The 23523-nt window shown below is 40.9% G+C and overlaps 1 gene segment (V, D, J or C); it reads left to right on the forward strand.

Annotated features, from left to right (window-relative positions):
• The first annotated feature begins 2977 nt into the window (after positions 1 to 2977).
• LOC115386842 (Ig mu chain C region membrane-bound form-like) lies at positions 2978 to 23367 on the forward strand. The segment is given in 10 exon segments: positions 2978 to 3115; positions 5890 to 5929; positions 14892 to 15032; positions 17646 to 17711; positions 19075 to 19356; positions 19441 to 19722; positions 19830 to 20123; positions 20196 to 20504; positions 22103 to 22248; positions 22752 to 23367. Coding segments are annotated over 10 exon segments (1713 nt in total).
• Positions 23368 to 23523: the final 156 nt, after the last annotated feature.

Genomic DNA, 23523 nt, shown 5'->3' on the forward strand with positions numbered 1-23523 from the left:
CATGACCTGAGAGGAACCCGGGTCATCCATGTGGCTTTCAGAAATCACATTTCCTCATATTTTTCTGTAAATGCTATAGACATGTTAATTCAGTACTAAAATTAATTATATCTAAAAGGCTCATATACATCTGGTGAAGCTGTATTTCAGTATTTTATTTCCTTTCAGTTGCTGAAAGAAAATGTTTAGTTAGTAGAATTTTAAAGAGGCAAAGCCAACCTGTGTGAGTCTCTGACTATGAGCTGTCAGCTCTCTTGTTGTGTGCAGTGATGGAAATGGCTGAATCAAACCACCTGGACAGTGACTCAGTTCGTCCAGCTGCTTCAGCTGATTGTTCACCCATCTGAAGGTTGGTGGTTTAACTTCCATTGAGCTGGAGAAGAACTAGCTTCTTTAAATGCATGAAGTTTATTTAATTCCCTCTCCAGGTTTTACAGAGACAGTCTGAGTATTTTTGCATTGTGCAAGATTGAACAAAATCAACTGCAGATAACAGCAACACCAAGATGTTGTTGATGAAGTCTGCTTTGTATTCCTGTGTAAAGCTTCCAGGGTCTTGGGGAGGAAATTCCCAGAAAATGTCTTAATAGCAGAAGGGCAATCAGAACCAATTCACAGTAGATTTAAAATGCTTCCCTCCATCCAGCTTATGGTGAAGGTTAAAGTCAAAATCTATTTTAGTATTTCACATTTGTGCAAATTCAAAGCATATCATTTTCATTTTGACAAAATTCAATCAAGTGTACATGTCTTGTTAAAATTCACTATGTAAATTGTGCTTTTTTTCCCCCTCTGTTGGCTCATAAGGAGGCGAGGGGCGCAGCCGTGTGGCAGAAGAGCTCACATCAGTTCAGCTGCAGCTTCCATCATGTTCTCTGTGGCTGCTTTTCTGTTGCTGGCAGCTGCATCCTGTGAGGAGTTTTCAGTCATCTAGAAAGATCCCAGAAACACTGAATAATCACATTCATGATGAGCTAATATCTGTCTCTTATTTCAACAGGTGCAGATCGTGTCATTATCAGTCAGCCTGATTCAATGTCCGTGCAGTCTGGACAGTCTTTGACCATCACCTGTCAGTTTTCTGGTTATTCTCTGACTGACAGCGCTACAGCCTGGGTCAGACAGCGCCAAGGAGGAGCATTGGACTGGCTCTTGGTTCGATGGGGGTCAGGATATTTTTTCCAAAACAATGCCCTGAGAAACAAGTTGAGATACCGCACACTGGCTGAAACCAGCAGAGTGGAATTGACATTGCTGAATCTGCAACCTGAGGACACTGGTGTTTATTATTGCACGAAGCCCCACAGTGACACAAATCACCAACACGCCTTGACAAGAACTTCATTCACATGAGGCTCAGTCACGCATGACGACAAAGTCTGCTTCTATGACTGACTCTCTGATTAATTAGCTGAGTGAACAATTAGATAGATAAATAAATAAATAAATAAATAAATAGATAGATAAATAAATAAATAAATAAATAAATTTCACTGTGCTGTGCACATCACATGCATGTGCATGCACATGTGTATGCTGAGGGGGAGGGAAAGCAAAACACTTTTTACAGAGACGGGCCAAGACAGAGTCTTTTTCTCCAAATGATATCATCATAAAATCATTATTGGGGTTACGGTTCAGAAAACCTTGTCAAATTATTTGATCTTCTATAAGTGACTGAGTGGCTTCAGGAGCTCATTTGCTATGTTTTACTTTTTTTGTGAATTTACACATAAACTTAAATTTCCCTCTAAAATTGAGAAAATATGTGATCTTTAAATAAAACACAATGCAATGTGGTCAAAACCCAACATGTCCACTGGAAAAGGCTGTCTCTGATATTCTCTTACATCTCTGAACCTTTCATGGTTTGGATTCATATACACAGGCCAGTGGTTATTTTTCCTACCTTGACATGTTTCGGCTGCCAAGCTGCAGCCTTCCTCAGAAGTGTCACGTGATGTTGTCTGGTCAGCTGATTTATACAGGTTTTGGCACCAGCTTCCTACTGGGTGCAGTAGGATGACAGCGCCATCTGCAGTCCGACTTCTTCAGTACTGTGTCCCAGGTATGGGAAAGTTGATACGCCCCCTCTGCCCGGGCGCGTTTCCGGATCTCGATGGCCTCCCTGATCCAGCGGTGGTACTTGTTGCTTTCCGTGCCGATAATCTGGGCATGATCCCAGTCCATGAGGTGGTTTTCCCTCTTGCAGTGTTCGGAAATGGCAGACTTTAGCTGTTCCTGCTCTGCCTGTCGTTTGGAGGAGCGTGTGCATGCTTTAGATGTTTCTTTTTCGCATTCAGTGCGATGTTCTTTTGTCCTGATGTTGAAGGCTCTGCCAGTCTCCCCGACGTAGGATTTGTTGCACGACAAACAAGGTATTTCGTAAATGATACTGCATTTGTGTTGTGGCTCTATTTTGTCCTTCCTACTGCACCCAGTAGGAAGCTGGCACCAAAACCTGTATAAATCAGCTGACCAGACAACATCACGTGACACTTCTGAGGAAGGCTGCAGCTTGGCAGCCGAAACATGTCAAGGTAGGAAAAATAACCACTGGCCTGTGTATATGAATCCAAACCATGAATACAAAAAAAGGCCTAATGAACCTGATCGGACTATCTCTGAACCTTCTCACCTTGAACTATTCTACACACTTTAGTCTCTTTTGCAGTGACTTAAAGGAAGAACTGTGATCAAACTTTGACATGAGAAACTGATGTGAGAGGAAAAATGGATCAAAACATCCTTCAATAAAGTTCCACAAAAAACAACTAGGCTCTGAATTAACGACTGAAGGACAACTAACCCCCTTGACAGAGATTTACTCCGCCCCCCTCAGGATTTAAAAAGGGGCGGGCTTGGCGGATTGGAAGGGAGAGGAGGGAGGGGGGGGGGGGGGGGGGGGGGGAGGGGGCTGAGTTGTTGTGACAGCGCACACTGGCAGATATGATTGACATATCCGTTATTTTTAAAAATGGAAAGTGACAGCGACCACAGTGCCAGTGCTAGCAACCGCTTGTTCGAGGTGGAGGACTTTTCTCCTCCGCCTGATGCAGGGGATAACTCGGTAGCACAGGGCCCAGAGCCGTATCAGTTTGAGCCCATGGCTCAAGTACTGACCGAAGCCGGTGCTACTGCAGCCGAGGCGGACGGCGCTCTAACACCTACACTGCTGCTACACACACACACACACACACACACACACACACACACACACACACACACACACTCAGTCTTGTATTTCTATCCTTGTGGGGACCGTCCATTGACTCCCATTCATGTCTAGCCCCTAACCCTGACCCTTACCCTAACCCACACCACAACAAAGCCTAACCCTAAAGAAATGTTTTTGCACTTTTACTTTTTTCAGTAACAACAACATGGTCAAGAAAACACTGTTTCTCCTACTTAGGAACGGAAAAAGGTCCCCACAAGGCACGTCGTTCCACGTTTTGCTATCCTTGTGGGGACATTTGGCCCCGATAAGGATAGAAATACAAGAACACACACACACACACCTACCGCTAATGATAATGGCTGAAGCTAATCTAATACACACACTAAAGCTACGACAAACATAACTATGACCTAAAAACCTAAATAACTACGCTAAATGATCTAACCAACTAACTCTAATGCTAAAATGATGCTAATGCTAAAAGAATGCTAATCTGATAATCGCTATGAAAAAAATTGCTCGCTCTGGTCCGACTCCAACTTGTAGGAGGCCGGTTGTAGGGGAGGCATCTGCTTATAAAGGGCTGTACTCGATAACGTACGATGGATGTAGGGGCATGAGCGAAGCATGCGTTGGATGCCGTCTTCCAGCCAATTGCTAAATTCAAATGTAGTAAATGCAGTTAAACCACTTGGGGTGGTAGTGAGACGGTTTTTGTCACAAAAATAGGATTTTAAACAAGTTTGCACTAAAAATGTAAAAGTAATGTCCGAAACCAGTAGACAACAATATAAGACATGCATTTATACAGTTTATCAACAAAAAAAAGGGAATTTGGAGGTTAGTTGTTCTTTAAAAAAGTTAATGAAAAAAAACCTTGAGCTAAACTGAAGAAACAGCAGCTGTTGTGGTTTAACGTCCCATTTCTCAAGTTCACCAACAACATGTTTTAGGCAGTTCTGTAATATGACAAAATATATTAAAAAAAATAGGAATATACTGTCAGAGGATATGCAGGCCACTTTTCTAAAAGGAAGGAAAGCAAATAAATTCTTTAAGCATCTGAAATATGAACACCATAAAAGTATTTGGAGCTTTAGGAAAATGTCTTGTTATTGCATCAAGCTGTTTTCTGTCTTGCCAATAGCGATCTTACTGAACTGACAGTTGACTCCAGACTCAGACTCATCTGTTGACTCATCATGTCTTTGCATTGTCGCAATAGGCCAGAGCTCATGGAGAGCATGAATGCATGCTGAAGGAGGGAATGGAAGCTCCAGGCTGCAGGCTTTAAACCTAGAATCAAACCTGTTCAAAGAATGGACAGTTTGCTGAAACAACTTGATGGCAAAAATAATTAAAAACCTTAGTTTAACAACCACCGTTCAAGTCGTATTATTAATATAGTTGACAGATTGCAGCTTCCAGGAAATCAACACGAACAGTGAGCAAACAGAAAAATACAGGCACTGCTCAAAAAAACTAGTCAATCAGTTATTTGAACTTCATTCAGTGTTCTGGTCCAGGATAACTTTGACTTCACAGCAGATGCTCTTCCTGCCAATTCCTGTTTCACAAGAATAAATCTAATCAAATAAAAGTTTGAATGAGAGAAATAAGAAAGCACAATATGATATTAGACTGTCATTTATCTCCATTTCAGGAAGAGAAGAAAAAAACAGATGAGTGACTACCACCACAAAAAGCTGCTCATCAATACTTTCTTTTCCTTTTGAGTTTTGTTGAGTTTGTTTCAGTTCCTGAGCAGCCATTTGCCAGTCAAACCACCAAGTATCTCTATTACTTTGTCTTCAAACATCTGTTTAGACAATCTGCGTAATTGTTATCTATGGAAACATGCAGATTTTGACTGACGCAGGGGAGATCTTCTCCAGGGCCAAGGATAGCTTCTCCTCTGGGGCTAACTCCCAAAAACAAGGTTAGCTCTGCTTGAAGAATGGTGGCAAAAGAACAACTCCAGGAGTGCTGAAGAGCTGGGGGCGCTTTATTACTGCACTTCACAAACAAAGTTCCCTTCCCTATCTGCCCCGGTCGCCATACCTGTCCTCACTGCCTCCTGCATGCAGTCTCCCACACTCGACTGCTCCGCGCTCTCTCACCGGGCACGCTGCTCGGCCGCGTGCACATGCACACACATGCACTCTCTCTCTCACTCACGCCCTGAGCTCCTGAACACACACATCTCGTCTCATCGTTTGGACGGTTCTCGCCCAGGGCGCAATTGCACCCAGAACCGCCTCTGGCTGGCACACGTAATTACGCCTGGTCTGCCTCTGTTCCGGGGAGTTGGCCGTCTGCAGTTAGCTGCACTCCAATCAACTGGCTGACCTCCTGAACCAGGCTTGTACGCTTGTGGAACGCCAGGCGGAAGACAAAAGCGATCTGTTTGCTTTATTATCTTTTCTTTCTGATTTGAATAATTTTGTTTAAGAGAGGTGTTGGTGTATTTCGTTGCACTTTTGGTTATCGTATCTTTATTTAATTTTGTTTTCATTCTTTTGGTTATCTTTCATTGATTTTTGTTTTGTTTGAGGTGTGGAACTCACATGTTCGCATTTATTTATATCACTTGTGGGTTGTAGCTGCCCTCCCCCTGCATGTTCAGTTATTATTTTTCTTTGTGAATGTATGAATGTGAGGGAAAAACCCCTTTTTAACTCCCGTGTCTTCTTTTTCCTCCCTTCCAGAAGCTGAGAGCAACGGTGGCGGCATCGGTGTCCCTGGGTGGTGGGTCTCCCTCCCGTGTGATGTGCTGCGCACCCCTTTTGGTTTGAGTGTGTTCACCTTTATTTTCAGCGAGTGAAAGTGTCAACGTGTGTCGGGGGTGATCCTTCCGAGGCCTTCATTTCCCCAACTACCTGTGTCCCACCGGTAAGCCTCAGCTCCTGATTGGGCTTCCCCCTCTCCCCCCTTCTTTTAAAAGGACTGAATGTGTTTTGGAATATTTAATAAAGATATTTTTTGTTATCCAGAACCCACGTCTCCTGCTTCTTAAGCCACAAACCTGAGTGTCCTCACAAATCATCAATTTTAATCTAACTTCTTTGGGTGCAATTCCCAAGATGGCGTTGTCCGGCTTCCTTTCATTCGATTCGTCTCGCCACACATGCTTCGTAAAAAATTAAACTTCATCATAATGGTCAACCATTCATGTTCTTTTCCTGTCTTAATCTTTAAAAATGGAGAAAAACAAAGCAAGAAAAAAGAATGGACTCTTAGATCAGATTTTTTTCTTCGGTGTCACGACTAAGAATTTCAGGCCTGTCTGAAAATACAATTGCCTTTTTTTTTTTTTTTTACCTTTTCATCATGTAGTTTTAGAATTCCTCATTAAGAGGAGGTAAAAGAAAAAAGATCGGCAGCACTGAACTCTTGAGATCCAACACAAATATTTCAAGTCGCTTCAACGCTGCTCACTGCAGCTGGATCTTGTTCATTTGTTCTCCTCAGAAGTTATTTCAAAACAGAATTTTAGACAGACAGAAGGATGTTCAGTGACCCTAAACTATATCGTGACTGTCCAAGTTGAACACTTCTGCACATGATAGGAGAAAATGAAGTGAGGAGGAGTCGATGCAAATCCTGTGTGGGATCCTACTACATATGTAACAACAGTCATGATGAAGAACGAGGACGAAGACAGGACTGAAGAAGATGGATTATCAGATAGGACTGCTTCTTTTAACTGTCTGCTGGGCAGGTGAAGCTTTTCTAATGTCCAGCTGGTCTTCATGTTGTCTCCATACAGTTAATCAGTGACTACATGTGACTATTTTATTGTCTCCACAGGTGTTGATGGTCAGACTCTGACTCAATCTGAACCGGTTGTCAAAAGACCTGGAGAATCCCACAGATTAACCTGCACAGCCTCTGGATTAGATGTCAGAGGCTACTGGTTGGCTTGGATCAGACAGGCTGCTGGAAAAGGACTGGAGTGGGTTGCAACTATCACTCACGGTGGGATCAAATACTATGGTCGATCAGTGGGAAGCCGCTTTACCATCTCCAGAGACGACAGCAATAAACAACTGTTTCTGCAGATGAGCAGTCTGCAGGCTGAAGACTCTGCTGTTTATTACTGTGCAAGAGTCACAGTGACTGAAGCTGATGAGGCAGCTGTACAATATCCCACAGTACTGGGGGGGTCAGGTCAAAGAATCACGTTTTGGAAATTCATCAGAAAAAAAAGAACAGACATGATAAATAATTCACAGCATTGACACTGAGGATTTCAACAAAGCAGAGCAACACTTATCACCCAACAGAATAAAATAGAATAGCTATATTGTAGCTCCACAAAAAGATTAATAAGTTGAAATGTCAAAATGGATGAATAAAGCGAAATTAAACGTTGAGGGAGGAGTAATAGACTACATGAATTTGCAACATCCACATAAAACTTGTTGGTAATCACAATACATCCATATAACTGATGCTTCTTGACACAGTCACCACACAACTGGACTCTAGACACACATAAACGTATATTATTTATGGACCTCTCATCTGCTTTTAACATGCAACATTATCAACAGGAAGTCCACGTCCTGGTTGATGAAATCCCATTAGAGTTTAATATCTCAAAAACAAAGGAGCTGTGGGTCCAGAGGGAAACCTAAGAGCACCTGTTCCAACTGCTCAGCATCCAAAAGGTGCAGAGTTTGAAGAGTCTCAGGACAGAGATCAATACCTGCCTGTCCTTCACACAACATGCTGACTGTTTACAGGAGGGAACAGCAGTGTCTCTGCCTGATCAGAAAACTGACTCTTAACATGAGCTGTGACATTTTAATACTTGTTCACAGATGACTCATTGAATCAGTCCACAACATTTCTTCTGGTTCATGTTCGTAAGTCCTCCACTCCTCCAACGCACACGCACATACCAAAAGAAAAAAAACTCTCCCGAAAAATAAATCAGGCCAGTGAAATAACCAAAACATCCCAACTCTCTCTGACTGAACTACATATGGGAAAGGATCCAATTGTTTGACATAATTTTTGACACAAACACTTTTTTTTTAACACAATGGTTACTTTGCCTCCGGGGTGTGATGACAGACTCACGAGATGGCTCTCCATTGAACGTTCCTCGAGGAAGCGAGGAAGTTTTACGCCCAGTCAGAGTCCTGGGATGCTAAATTGACACGACCACAGGAATTCCTACCTCTGAACGGCCTTCTGTCTGTTACGGGGCCCTGATGGAGGCTCTGCTCTCTCCAAGGAGCGCTTATGCCACTGAATCATGGATACCATTTGCCATACTTATTAGACGGTTCACATCTTGGGCCGCCCTGAGGAGAGTCCCCCTGGACAACATGTCAGGTTTGAGCCCAGCAGCAACCCTGAAATAGGTAAACAAGAGAACACACCAGCAAAAGGAACCAGGCAGAGACAGATCTCAGTCTTACTCGTGAGAGTTTTTTCTCACGCAACATATCCCGGCATCTTTTTCATTGTTGTAAAGCATGAACTGTTTTATAACACTCCCCATCCACTGGGCATGGTCCTTGGCTCAGCAGAGCTTCTCAGTAAAGGCCTGCACACACTACAGGATAATCGGGCCGAATTTTGCCCCAATCTTCTCCTCCTGATCGAAGCCGACAGGGTCCGATTGTCGGTAGTATGCAAATGAGTTTGGGTTCAATCTTCGTGTAGTGTGCGGTGTGTTCTGAGAGATTTTTTCCGGTCGGAGCCTCTCGGGAGGCGTCGTAAGGGGAGATCGAAGATAATGAACATGTTTAATATTTCCGATCACAAATCCTGTGGTGTGTGGTGCGCTCCGAGAGGCGCCGATCAGCTCCAAGCTGACCTGTCCACACCCTCGAAATAAAGCTCCTTGATTGGCTGAACAGCTCCGTCTCACTCAGGTGCGCTGCTTAAAAAGAAATCCCCTCTCAGCTGTCAGAGCTGGGGACATGAATATATGTCTGTGAAATATATTCACTATATATGACAGTGAAACAGAAAAGCCAGAGCTCCTAAACTCAGCCTTGGAGAAAGTGGGTCTGAATGGAGGAATCCAGGAGCAATAACAAACTCCGATTTGATGCATTCATCTTCATCTCCGCCAGTCCTGCAATAATCCCAATGTTTTAATTCATCTCAATTATTAACCATCACGAAATAATGGGGGTGGGGGGGACTTCCCGCTGCCTCCGTGCCTTCAGAGACAGAGCGGACACATAATGAAACTTTTCCTAATCAAAGCTCAACGTGTTTTTATTCTGATTTAAACTATTAAATATGTGGACAAAAAGAATGATTTAAGATATTCGGTGATTTAAAAAAGTATCCTTTATTTGTCACGGTCTGCTAATAACTTTATTCTACTGCCCCACTCGGGAGTCAAAAGTTAAAAAAAACAAAAAAGCAAACAAAAAAAAACACACAGAGAGAGATTAATAAGCGGAATTATCAAATGTGGAGGGTAAATTATAAGAACTGACAGAAAACGATGTGAATGAATGAACTGAATGAATGAATGAGTTCTCAGTCACGTTGGACTATGCCAGATTTGGAAGAGTGAGGAGCCGATTCTCGGCTGAAGGATCTGCTAGTGTATGGTCTGCTCCGGAGCGACACCACACACGAGAAGATCAGGAGAGGAAGATTGGGTGCGATCTGTCTTCTGTTGTCTTCTAGTGTGTGGTCTCTGAATCGGGGAAGATTGAAAAAAATCCTGTAGTGTGTGGCGGCCTTAAAGCTCGTGTCCGGAGTTTTGAAAGAGAGAGGGTTTTTTTTAATCCAATGTCTCGAGGTTCCCCCTCCCTCTGCTTTTATGAGCGACCAAGCCACGCCCTTTTAATTGTGCACGCTATTATCTGTCGGGTGAAAATGAGAGCCTCTGAGTCCTACAGCATCCTACATGTTTAGCTGTTTACGGTGGATGTTCAGCAGCATGGATATGGTAAGCGCGGCGGCTGCTGCGTTGTTAACTCTCCTCTGCCTGGGCGAGCGGCCGTGCTCTCTGGCTGCCTGCACACTTTGATTGACAACACGAGAATGCAGAAGCTCGAAATGTTTTGGCTGACGCTGACCGGCGCTTTTTCGGATAACGTGGGGGTCTATGAGACGAAGGCGGGGCTCATAAATAAATTTTTATGTTGCTTTATGCTAATATTATATTGTAGTATCAAACCAGACTGACACATTTAAGCTCTGTTGAAAAATGATACATACGTTGGAAACGAACGGAAACTCCGGACACGAGCTTTAAGGTTGGTCTCTGGAATTCCTCATGATTGTGCAGTCATACATCATTCAGAGCTTTCAGCATCACCGTCATTACATTTAATTTACAGTTAAGAATGTAACCATGCTTCTATGAATCCTGGATGACCACCAAAATGCTCTTTCACTCAGAATCTGCAGTCACGAGAGAAGATTCTGTAGCGGCAAATTTTGTGGTGACACCAGAATGTTACACCTTCCTAGGGTCACCCAGGGGTCACAGGTGACATTGATGGTATGCATACTGGAACTGCACAGACATAAAGTGAACATTCAGTGCCTTCAGAATCATTCAACTGTAATTACGTTCGTAACTTTCAACTTATTCCAATTACTAAAAAAAGCATACTTTGCAGTCAGTAATCAATATATTTAATCATTTCTTTGCTGTACTATTTTTCTAATATACACACACACACACACACACACTTTGGAAATGACGGAACAAATGATATCCATGGAAGGTTCCATTTATTTATTACCAGAATACAGAGATAATATCCTGAGGAGCTTAAAACAGTGTCAGAGTTCAAATATAGGCCACACGGTGCTGCAGTGGCCAGCGCTTGTGCCTCACAGCAAGAAGTTCCTGGGTTCAAATACCGGCCGGGGACCAGGGCCTTTCTGTGTGGAGTTTGCATGCTCTCCCCGTGTGTGTGGATTCTCTCCGGGTACTCCGGCTTCCTGCCATGGTCCAAAAACATGCATGTCAGGTTAATTGGTCACCCTAAATTGCCCCTAGGTATGAATGTGTGAGTGAATGGTTGTATGTCTGTATTTCTCAGACTGGCGACAGACCGGCAACCTGTCCAGGGTGACCCTGCCTTCGCCCACAGCAGCTGGGATCGGCTCCAGCTTTTTCCCTTTCGACCCCGAAAGGGAAAAAGCGGTAGAAGATGAATGAATGAATGAGTTCAAATATGAGACCTTCTCTTCCACCTGACTGGATCAGTCATTTCTAAACACTGATCGTCCACTTGAGAACATCTGGATGGATGAAACGGTGGATGCTCCTCTCTCTTCAATGCAGGGCGGTGATTTTCAGAGGATCTCTGATCAGTCGAAAAGTTTTATAATTGTATTAAACTAAATTCTAAGCTATAGCGCATGATGTACATTGCAAGAACAAAAGAAAGAAAGAAAAAAAGAAAGAAAATAAATCACAAATTACAAAGAATCAAATGTAACAGAACCATTGTTCAGAACTCTTCAGATTTTGACACCACAAAATTCACACTGTGTTCTCTATGGTTCACTTGGTGTGCTTTTTATATAGTTTCAAATGTTATTTTTTTTCAGCTGTAATATGAAGGGAGAGCATTTGCTCACGAGCCTCGAGGCAATAAATCCTACAGCCTATCAACTTTTTTTTCAATATCAAAACTTGACGTTTGAGTTTTAATATTTTTTTTGGTAACACTTTACTTGGAGCACCCGGTATGACACATTATAAGTAGTTATAAACACTCATAAATGATCACAATGCTTTATAACTCACTATACAGCATAGGATTAGGTTTAGGGTCAGGGTTAGGTCCTGGCATTGTGATCATTTATGAATGTTTGCCTCTATAGCTACACGTGCTATAATGGCATTATAATGCTTTATAAATGTACTTATGTGTTATAAAGAATATTTCAAACCTACAGCGATTACAAAACGCAGCCGCATGCGTGCTGACGAGGACCAGGGGGCGGGCCCACATTACACCGGTTTTACAGTCGCTGCATTGGCTCCCTGTCCGCTTCATGATTGATTTTAAAGTTCTCTTATTAGTTTTTAAATGTCTTAATGGCCTTGCACCTTCTTATTTAGCTGACTTGTTTTTACCCTATCAACCCTCGCGGGCCCTGAGGTCCTCTGGCAGTGCCTTATTATGTGTTCCTAAAGCCAGAACCAAGACTCATGGTGAGGCGGCTTTTGGCCACTACGGCCCCCGCCTGTGGAACAGCCTGCCGGAGAACCTCAGGACTGCAGAGACCGTTGACATTTTTAAAGGGAGGTTGAAAACACACCTTTTCAATCAGGCTTTTAACTGACCTTTTATAGTCCTCTTATTCCATTCTTATTTTTGTAATTTTATTCTATTTTATTATGCACTTTCAACTTGTTTTACTTTTTTACTTTATAATCCTATCTTATTATCTTATTTTAATTTCGTGTCATATTTTATTATGTTTTAGCTGTTTAATTCCAGTGTTTTCTCAGGGGGGTCCTTCACACCGGGAGTCGGTCCTGGTCCAACGCTGGGGTTACTGTGCCCGGGTCCTCTGGTCCTGGCTGGCCTGGGGGGCTCCACACTTTGGTGTGCGAGTTCCCTTGGTCTGTCGGGGTCGGGGGTCAGGCGCTGGAGCCCCAGTTTTAATTGACCCTCAATTTCCCTTGGTGTGGGGGGCCCCACTGGTGGCGTTTTCGCAAAGATGCTCAGTGCCATGCCATGTCTCCTCTGTTCTGTGCAAATTAATGGGAGAGTGTGTGTGTGTGTATGTGTGTGTGTGTGTGTGTGTGTGTGTGTGTGTGTGTGTGTGTGTGTGTGTGTGTGTGTGTGTGTGTGTGTGTGTTGTGCATACTGTTTGATGGCGCGGTTTTTATTCTTTTTGTTTTTATGACTGTTTTTAATGTTCAGCACTTTGCGTTGTTTTTATTAATATGAAAAGTGCTATATAAATAAAATCTGATTTGATTTGATTTGATACAGGGGGGCTTCAAATAAAGTGTTACCTTTTTTTTAATGAATAAAACATATGACCTTAATTCACCTCAATATAGACTTTGCTGCTCTCTCTTTTAGGTTCCCACACATTGGCCCTCATTCTGTCAAATGGTCGTATGGTGGTACACGGGCGTACGGCCGTCGTACGGCCATATGAAAGATAGGATGGACATTTATCAATATGATGGTGATCATATGGAAAAACGAAATCTCACTACAGGTCTGACATTGTGTACTTAAGTTTGCGTCAGTGTGGATTTGTGCTGGAAAACCTGGTGGCGCGTAAAAATAATTATAAAGCAAAATTCAAACATGTCATAAAGCACAAGCAGCACATATTCAGGACAGATTGAAAAGTTAAAGAATAAAAATAAAATAATGCCCAGACAGAATATCTAATAAAATTCCCCCTTGTGGGATTAATAAAGGATTTTTAACTTTCAATAACTCTGCTGGTCCACAGAGATGAGCGCAGTTTTAACAGTGCGAAAATATGCATACACGCTTCTGTGGAGCAGCTTCAACCCCAGTGGGGGAAACACTGCTGTTTAGCCCTGAAAAGGTGTGTGACTTTATTTTGGCCTGTGCAGTTTTACACAATATAGCATTGGCTGATATACAATATATAATATATACAACATGTTTTAGCAGAGTGAAAGGATACAGAAGAGTGAATGGATTATAAAGTGTCATTGAATTTCTTATGGGAGTGAAAGGTATATTCAAGGATTCTCCGCCAATTTCTAACAACATGGCCGTTTTGCCATTTTTGGAGCACTGCGCATGCACGGCTCCCTCCTGGGGAGCGTGCACATCAGCCGCATGTCAGTTTGTTTACTTCCGCTCAGCTGGAGCATCGTCTTTCTGCATAGGATTAAAACACATTGGCAATCATGTCGGACCCTTCTTCCAATCATACATAAGAATACGATCCGTAAAGTAGTGTCTTGCGTGTTTATGCAACAGAAACACATTTGAATGGAATAATAAGCATGTTACCTGTCCAGCAGAAACTTCCCCGCGTCGTGATCAGTCCTAAATCCCGTTTGTGCTTTGAATGTCCGCCACCTCGTAAAGGAATCTCCGAGTAAAACACTTTTCGCCCTTCTTTTCTATGGCCTTTCTTCTATCCTCTGCCATCTCAAACAATGTTCTTTTTCTGTGGCTAGCCATCTTCGGAGGCGTTCGCGGGAAGAGCAAGCCGCTTCTGAATGAGGTGCTTTGGTCGCTCCCGCTGCATGTCACTTCCGAAACAATGCTCTACGCATGCACGGCTCGAAACCAGAGCGCGCACAGAGGCGGCGACTCGACATATGACATGACGCAAACGCGTTCCCACATTGACTGACATTATGATTGCCCAATTACGATTTGGAACCATACAATTCTGATTGGTTCTAAGGATCCTCCAGTATACCTTTAAAGTGACCATGGTTGCAGGATATTATAATGTCCAGGGTTATTGCTCATATTCTACACAGTAGAATTGGTGGGGATGAAGGACCTGCTCTTTCCTGCACTGAGGGTGTCTCAGTTGGCCACTGAAGGAGCTGCTGAACTCCTCTACCATCCGGTGCAGTGGGTGAGAACTAATGTCCATAATGGATATGAGCTTGGCCAACATCCTCCTCTCACCCACATCCTCCTCAGAGTCCAGTGGGCAGCCCAGGACAGAGCTGGCCCTCCTGACCAGCTTGTTGAGTCTGTTCCTGTCCCACTCTGTGCTGCTGGGGGCCCAGCAGACGGCAGCATAGTGGATAGCAGAGGCTCCCACAGAGTCATAACAGGTCCTGAGCAGAGGTCTGCACACTGCGAAGGACCTCAGTCTCCTCAGAAGGTGGAGGCGGCTCTGGACCTTCTTGTGTTGTGCAACCAGTCCAGATGTGAATGGTGAAGAGGAAAGGTGAGGACAGTGCCCTAGGGCGCCCCCGTGCTGCAGACCACCACCTCTGACTCACAGCCGCACGTACTGTTGAAGGTCAGTGAGGACGGTCCAGGCAGCCAGATGTCTGTCCACTACCGCGTCCTCCAGCTTCCCCCACAGCAGCGCCAGCCTGATGGTGTTGAAGGCGCTGGAGAAGTCACAGAGATGGCAGAGAACCTGTCATTACTTCAATATCATCTTGTTTAATACCCCAATAATATAATGGTTACAATAGAAAAACACATTAGTGTTGACTATTACTATATGCCACCTTTATTCCTTTCAAAAAATGGGAAATCTAAGGTTACAAGCTTGTAAATGTCGCAACAAAGATTGTTTTCATTATGGATATGATTTGCCCAGCTTCATTGTAATTAATTTGTCTTTAATAGGAAAGGTACCATACCTAAAGTTATTCAATGACTGTAATGATTTTCAGACACAATAAATTGCATCATATTTTGTGCACCACTACATGCAAACTCCCATTTCTGATATCGATGCCTTTTTCTTGATCAACTGCAAAAATTGCATTCTGTCTCCTCCACATACCAAACACAATTTCTTAAATGGGTTTAGGTGCATTTTCATCGTAATAACATTGAGCATTTTCCAAGAGAATGTCCTGAAATACAACTGTAAATAACTTCACTTCATAATTGGACTCAAATTTAACTTCAAATTCTCTCAAACATAATTTGTGTTTATATCAAAATGAGTGCTTTTAAAATATTATTTCAATGTGTGTTACAATGACACTGTTGAGTATGTATTTTAAAATATATTTTAAAGCTAGGGTTGGCGATTTGAATGAGATACATTTTTTTTAAATACTGGTTAAAATGATCTTTATGACCCGATGGGAAGCAATTCATAGCATGTTTTTAAAGTAGTTTGGAAAATATCCGCTCTCTACAGCAGGGGTAAAACGGGAAAAACAGCAACCACTCGTCTTGACGGGACACCTTTTTTTAAACCAATCAAATCCCTTCGCCGTTCGACCTGCCCCCTGCGCGTACATGTACGTGTGCACTGACCCTGGTTAAGCGCGCGCGTAGAAGGACGGAGCGTCGTTGCAGAATGGTGGAGATGAATGTTTGAGGGTTTACTTACCGTTGAGTGCGCCATAACTTGGCGTAGTGCAAATAAAGAAAAACGAAGTACTGAGGACAGGTTACGCCAGGAACGCCAGTGTGCGCGCGCATCTCCGCTCCCAACGGGAGCTCCTCCAATGGGGTGGGAGCTGGGCGGAGCTAGCCAGACGGAGCCTTGGGGAGATGCTACATGCCAATGCTAGTTTTCCAAGATTGCCAACCCTAGCTTTAAATAAAAAATGTGTAAAAAATACATTTGAATACTTTTGAATTTAGACATGAATTTCACTGAGAGTGTATTTTAAATTCAATATATTTCTAGAAATTGTAAGATGTTATAATTATTTTGAAATGTGTTATAAGTGTTACTGTGAAAGCATGCTGTTAGTATATTTGCTACATATTTATAAAAAGTACAATTTGTGGAAACACATTTTCAATATACTACTGACAGTATGAATATACCCATTATTATACCAGATACAATATATGATTCAATCTAATACTCAATTAAATATATTGTTTTTACATGGAATATGTTGAATGAAATAGAGTTCACAAAGTTTCTCAAAGCAAGATGGATACATTGTTGCAAATATATGACTTATTTTAGAAATGTTTGCCAAAAAGATTACCCTAAACTAAATAAATGAGGAAAGAAAATACATAGATATTCTTTACAAATTGATTTTGTGTAGATGTATGTCTTCATATGAATTTACATTGATATTTATGCGTTTTGTTCAGCAATCGGAACATTTGAAATGTCCTTGCATTTTGCATAAAAGCCACAATTTTCATTCTTTGAATACTTTAAGAAAAAAGCAATACTGATATGTAAACTTAAAGAACAATAACTAAGACAAGCTAAATGCCAGCAGTATGATCTCACACACGGTAAATTACATGAAAAACACGGATTGACTTACCAAAGAGATCCATGAAGAAATTCACATTTAGCAGTGTATACCTGTTGAATTTACAAAAAATTATGAGTTTTTTATGTTTCTTCCTACCTACTGATGGTCCCACCCTTTGATTCCTCAGTGGACTGAACAGTGCTCAGTTTTTGTCATGAGGTTTGTCAGTGTGGTGGCTGGGGAGCACTGTGACACAAACCCTTACAAAAACCTCCAACCCACATTTCCTCACTCATTTGTTACTTTCAATTCAAGAGGACACAAAAAGAAGATATTTCAATGGACTACAAAGTAAAGACCATACCAGGAGATGTTCACAAGTGTAATGACAAAGGTAAGTGAACTGATGGTTAAAAGATCAAACTGATGAAATGAATCCATTCGTAAAACGTCTCATCAGAGGCTGGTCGAGAATCTGCTTAGAAGAGATTTTTACAGCAGTACACCTTGGTAACATAGTTGATCATTGTTTAATAACAGCTCATACTTGTATCAGGATTTTGAAATGTTAATTTGAAGTTTTGTTGATGTGTTCCCAGTTTTTGTTCAGGCAGTGAGTGGAGCTGCAACACTGTGCATCTTTTGACAAATGGGGCGCTGGCACCTACGTTGAAGTGAATTCAGGTAAGAACATATTTAATGTTCGTATTTTAATTTTATATTGTTTTTGTATGTGAAGAGGAACTTTGTGATCTTTATATTAATATTGGATCAAAGTTTTTACAGTGAACCTGAATGAGCATAACACACTAAAGTTGTTCTTCTGTCCAGTATTTTAAAGGGCAATTTCTATTTTAATGCATTATTGATTTATCTTATTATCTTTGATTTACAAAGGCAACCACAGACTAAAAAAATCTTCTCTTCACAAAGTAGATTTGTCATTTTTAGCACTTTTCCCGACAACTGCTGAGGATATTCTGAAATGAAGCAAGAGCAAAACAAAACATTTGTCAAAAGTAGATCAACTGGATGCTTTTTTTATGTATATATATTCATATTTCACCATTCAAGGGACTATAGTTGGTAACTTCCACATTCCCTTACAGTTCAATGTAAATAGCAGTAACTCATTGAGGATGGCTGGATGCATTTCATTTGAAAACATGGAATATATTTTATTTTATTTTATTTATTTTATTGAAGATTGGATCCTCATTAGCTGTCACCAGGGTGACAACTAATCTTCCTGGGGTCCATAACTACATAAAAGCAATTATAAATAAGAACATGAATAAAGTACACAAAACAGTGAACAGAATGGATAAAACAAACACTCATGAAACACAGTGCATCGAGATCATTAAACAATTGAACACAAGAAAAAAGAAGTAAAATAAGTATATACACACAATTAAATATATTGAGACTTTATATTTGAAGCTTTGTACACATAAAGCATCTGCTCAGTGAAAACATTTCCACTTGAAAAAAGATGCTCTAAATATTCCAAAATGTCATCAGTGAGTTTTTTAAGCTCTGTAAGTTAACCCCTGCCTTTATATTTTTTTGTATTGATAGCTGCCTCCTCGGTCAGTCTTAATATTCTTAATGATGATTATTCTCATGATAATGATTATGACTGTTATTTTTATTGATTGTATTGATCGCAGTACATGATGTGGAATTTATTCAAAGGTGTTGTGGTAAAATGCTCCTCTTTTGTTTGTTCATTTGTGTGCTGGAGAGTTTTCCTCCACTAAACATATTTAAATGAAGAGATTTGTTGTCTCCACCTGAAGGGAACGAATTGTTTTTATATTCAATGCACAACATTATAAAGGTGTTATTTGCCAGTTTCTGGAGCTTATCTGTCATACATTTCAAAACTGAGAGACATTTTGTATTTTCATTACAGACTTCCCATGATTTTAAGGATCATGAATATTTCACACACTTAAGTCATGAACATTCATAAAAAATTGTGATGCATGTGCATTTTTTTTTTTAATTTAATGGTACAATTGCTTTTAAACTTGTGTTACAGGAACACGACCTGCTCTTTTTCCTGTGGTTCAGCGCACCTCTGGGACCGGAGACAAAGTGACTGTTGGCTGTCTTGTACATGATTTCAATCCAAAAAGTACTTTTCAGTGGACTGATGGGAACGGGAACGATCTGACCTCAGAGCAATACCCTCCAGCACAGAGAAATAACACATACACAGGAATCAGTTTGATCAAGGTATCAAAACGCGACTGGAACTTAAAGAAGAGCTTTCATTTCTCTGTTAAACATGGTGAAAGCACGGAAAGTACTGTGGTAAAAAGTAAGTATTTCATACTGTTCTGTACTTTTATGCATCACTTAATCTTACATTTACCTTGAATTTTTTTCTATGTTCCACACCAAGTGATCTCTGAAGTGAAGATAAATCTGGTCTCAGTGGCGAGTGGAGAAGATCAGATGCTGGTGTGTTCCATTCAGGATATCTATCCACAAGAGTTGCAGGTCAAATGGAAGAAAAACTCTCATTATTTGAGTCAGGATAATGAACTGACTATACAAAATAATGGGGACATATACTCAGCTGTCAGTATCCTCAAGGTCAGAAATTCAGAATGGAACTCTCAAAGTGTTTACATGTGTGAGATAACACACGAGGGGACAACACAAACAAAGGAGTTTTCCAAAGGTACAAGATATCTCCACTTATGATGCTGTCCATGTTCAGCTGATTTACATTTGTTATGAAATGATTTTTTTTTTTTTTTTTCTAAATGTTCTCTCTCGTTGCTCCAGTCACAGTGGCGTTGAGCAGTTCAAATCTCAAAGAGATTCACGACAACAACCGGGCAGAGTATGAGTGTGTCGTCTCGGGAAGGAACGACTCTGTCCTACGGAGTACGACCATCAAGTGGCAGATTGATGGACGGGCGACCACGGACAACATTGAGGAGAAAAATGTTGCAAATGGCAAAAGCAGCAAACTGACAATGACCCTCACACAGTACAGCCAAGTCAGCAAAGTGAGCTGTTCTGCTGTGAGTGAAGACATGACATCGTCCACTCGAGAGCTGACTGTCCACAACGGAGGTATGTCGACGTCTTGATCAAGGCAGCACTTTAGGCTCATACATACATAAATATTCTAAATCTGTGTTTCAGATGGCAGTGAGCCAAAAGTGACAGTCATCAAGACAGACATCAATCAGGGATCTTCAGCCGAGGTCACTCTGGTGTGTCTGGTCTCCAGTAGCGTGCTGCAGGATTACTACATCGCTTGGTCAGAAGATGATGGACAAAGCAGTGGAGAGTATCAGGATGGCTTCACGACCACTTCACAAAGAACCAAAAGTGGCTACTTGGTTACAAGTATTTACACCACCACCAGGGAAAAGTGGAAGACTAACATGTTCCACTGCAACGTATGGACGCCCAAGTTCAACGTGACAAAAGGAGTGTCTGACGCAATGGGTAAATCCTGCGAATGTGGATCAAAGTAGATCTGGCTTTAAATGTGGTATTTTGTATTTTGTGTTCATGTGTCGTCGCTTCACGCTGTGGCCAAACAGAATCATGTCATCTGTTAACATGTTTTGTCTCAATCTGCTTCTGTCACAATGTCTTCGGTTGTATGCTGAGTGTTTCAAATAAATGTTGATGTTGCATGGAGACGCTTTTGTTGCAAATGTACATGAGAGACACCATCTCAGAACAAAACAAGGGGAACACAGTCAAATCAGGAGAGAAAGCTGACACCAAACAGACGTATTTACTCCTCTGTTGAAACAACCACAACATGGCAAAAAGTTTAAAACGAGAGTAAAATTAGATAGATGGATGTGTGCACACACTTTGAAAGTATAAGCTTCTCACTGTCATCCATCAACAATTGTCACTGTTGCTTATTGGTCAGTCATTTATCAAAACTTTTATTAAAAAAAACACCATATAGATCAACTAAAGTGCATTACTTGGTACAAAAACAGGGATGGATGTGTCTTACATGCACATCAGTGAAAGTTGATCTACTGACATGAGGATCTCAGAGAACACACACTGTCTACTGAGTGCATCTGCCCTCGTGAAAATGAAATATCAGGAGAGGTTTACGCCAGTTCATTAGTGTAAAATGTGCTCTGTGGTTTATCACATTCAAAACTACATTGTTTAAAGTTGTGTCAGTTTTGAATGCAGTGTTGTCAGGAGTCACTTCCTCTCAAATTTTTAAAACCTGACTTTATCCAAAAAATCTTAAGTCTTGAAACTCAAATTTTTACTGGTTAACCCGTCATCTCTCATGCTGTAATGCTGATTTGTTTGATAACTTTGTGCATGAGGGGATCAGTGCTCCATCCACTCATTTCGTAGCACAAGTAAACACATTTAGAAGCATTAGTTTAGAACAAATTTGTGTATAAATCCTGATATTAATATTCCTGTTGGTGCAATGTCACTCTTGGTGTTGTTCTTTGCTGATCACCTGCAGATTGGACACAAACTGGAAGCACAATCTATTAGCATGAGCGAGCCGAGCAGTGTGGCACACTTTATACAGTATCCTAGTAAATCAGGCCCTTGGTGTTTAAATCCCCTCCAGAAAATCATTCCCTTTACGTAACACACACATACACACACACTCACACACACACACACACACACACACGTTTGTACTTCTATCGTTGTGAGGACACTCATTGACATAATGCATTTCCTTGCCCCTGACCCTAACCCTAACCATCAAAAATAAACGTCTAACCCTAACCTATGCACTAAACCGAACCTAAACCCAATTGTAACCCTAAATCAAAAACCAAGTCTTCACTCTCAAAAAGGTCAAAAAAGGCCTGTCGAAAAGTGAGGACCGGCAAAAATGTCCTCACTCTGTTGGTGAAAAACAAATTTTGGTCCTTACTTTTGGGTATGTACAAGAACACACACACACACACACACACACACACACACACACACACACACACACACACACACACACACACACACACACACACACACACACACACACACACACACACACTCACTAACAATGTCCAATGTACCTCCCTTTTCCGCAGGTGATCTTTCTGAGACGAGTTTTGTTCTGAGCTGCACCGATCACGACCCCGAGGATGAAATCAGCAGCCTGTGGTCAACAACATCCACATTCATATTTCTTTTCATCTTCTCTCTCTTCTATAGCATGATATTCAGTCTCATCAAGGTAAAATGCCTTTTTTTGATGCTTTGATTTGTACGAGTAGATGCATGGATGTCAGTTACATCATGTTAGATTTTCTGCGCTCATCTGACCAAGATAAATGACACACAAATGGAGTTTTGAGCCTCTCTTCACTGTGGAATTTTGTCTTCATTCTTCATTTGTGCAGGGAAAAAACTTCTATCATTGACGTAATATCAGAAAAAAATATTGATCATCCCGCATGAAGAAAAACATGTAAAGTTTTATTGTATTGACATTTTGAAAGTATTTACTAGCCATATAACAATAAGATTTAACTTTAATCGATTTTTTTGTTGACAAGAAAATCCTGTGTTGTTTTAAATGTGTTGTCAATTCTCGAAATATGGAAAAATCTTAATCGCAAACTTCATGATCAACTTCAGTTCCAACAATCCAAAGATGACTGTGATGTCCAATCGTATGATGATAGTTCTTGAACCTACCGCATTAATGTTTGATGTTTTCTTTTTCTTTTGTCACAGATGAAAGGACACTGAAGGCTGGGATGGCTGAGGGTACATTGATTTCTAATTTTTCAGATATTTTCAGAACATCTTCCATTTCTTTGCATTTTTAAAGACTTCTGAATGATATGTGTGCATCAATAACTAATTAAACAACATAGAAATTACTTATCTGAATACTTTTCCTGGCATTTTGTACTTTTTGTGTGTATGTTTTCAGTAATAACATTGTTTCTTCTATGATTTTTCAGTAATTCAACAGATAAATTCTGGGTCAAAATCATGAAATAGAATCATTACTGACAGTTTTTAGTGATATCTCTTCCAATATTTTTCACATGTGGATTTGCAGTCATGAGTAAAATAAATGTTAGACAACCACATTCACATTTATTACCATGATTTAGACCAACGGATTTGCATTTCTGCCACGATATTTTACTTCTGTGAAAGAAATTTAAATTTTATATTTGTTCTATTAATTGTTCTACATTGTCATGATTTATTAAATAGTGGTTGAAATAGACTTCATTGTTTGTCTGAAATGCTTTAAACATTGACATTTTGTTATGGGTAGATATAATGATACTGCAATTCAAAGTGCGACAAATTAAAAGATGAGTAATAAAAAGCACTGTGCCATTTTCGAACTTTTTGTTATTTTTCTGCTGCATATTGTGTTTTTCATCTCACTATTTTCCTTAAACTCTGTAAAACATTTCGTTGAGCGTCCTCAGACACCACTGTGTACCTTAGTCAGAACATTTCTAGGAACTTCTTGAAATCATCG

This window comes from Salarias fasciatus, chromosome 4 (assembly GCF_902148845.1).
Source record: "Salarias fasciatus chromosome 4, fSalaFa1.1, whole genome shotgun sequence".
NCBI lineage: Eukaryota > Metazoa > Chordata > Actinopteri > Blenniiformes > Blenniidae > Salarias > Salarias fasciatus.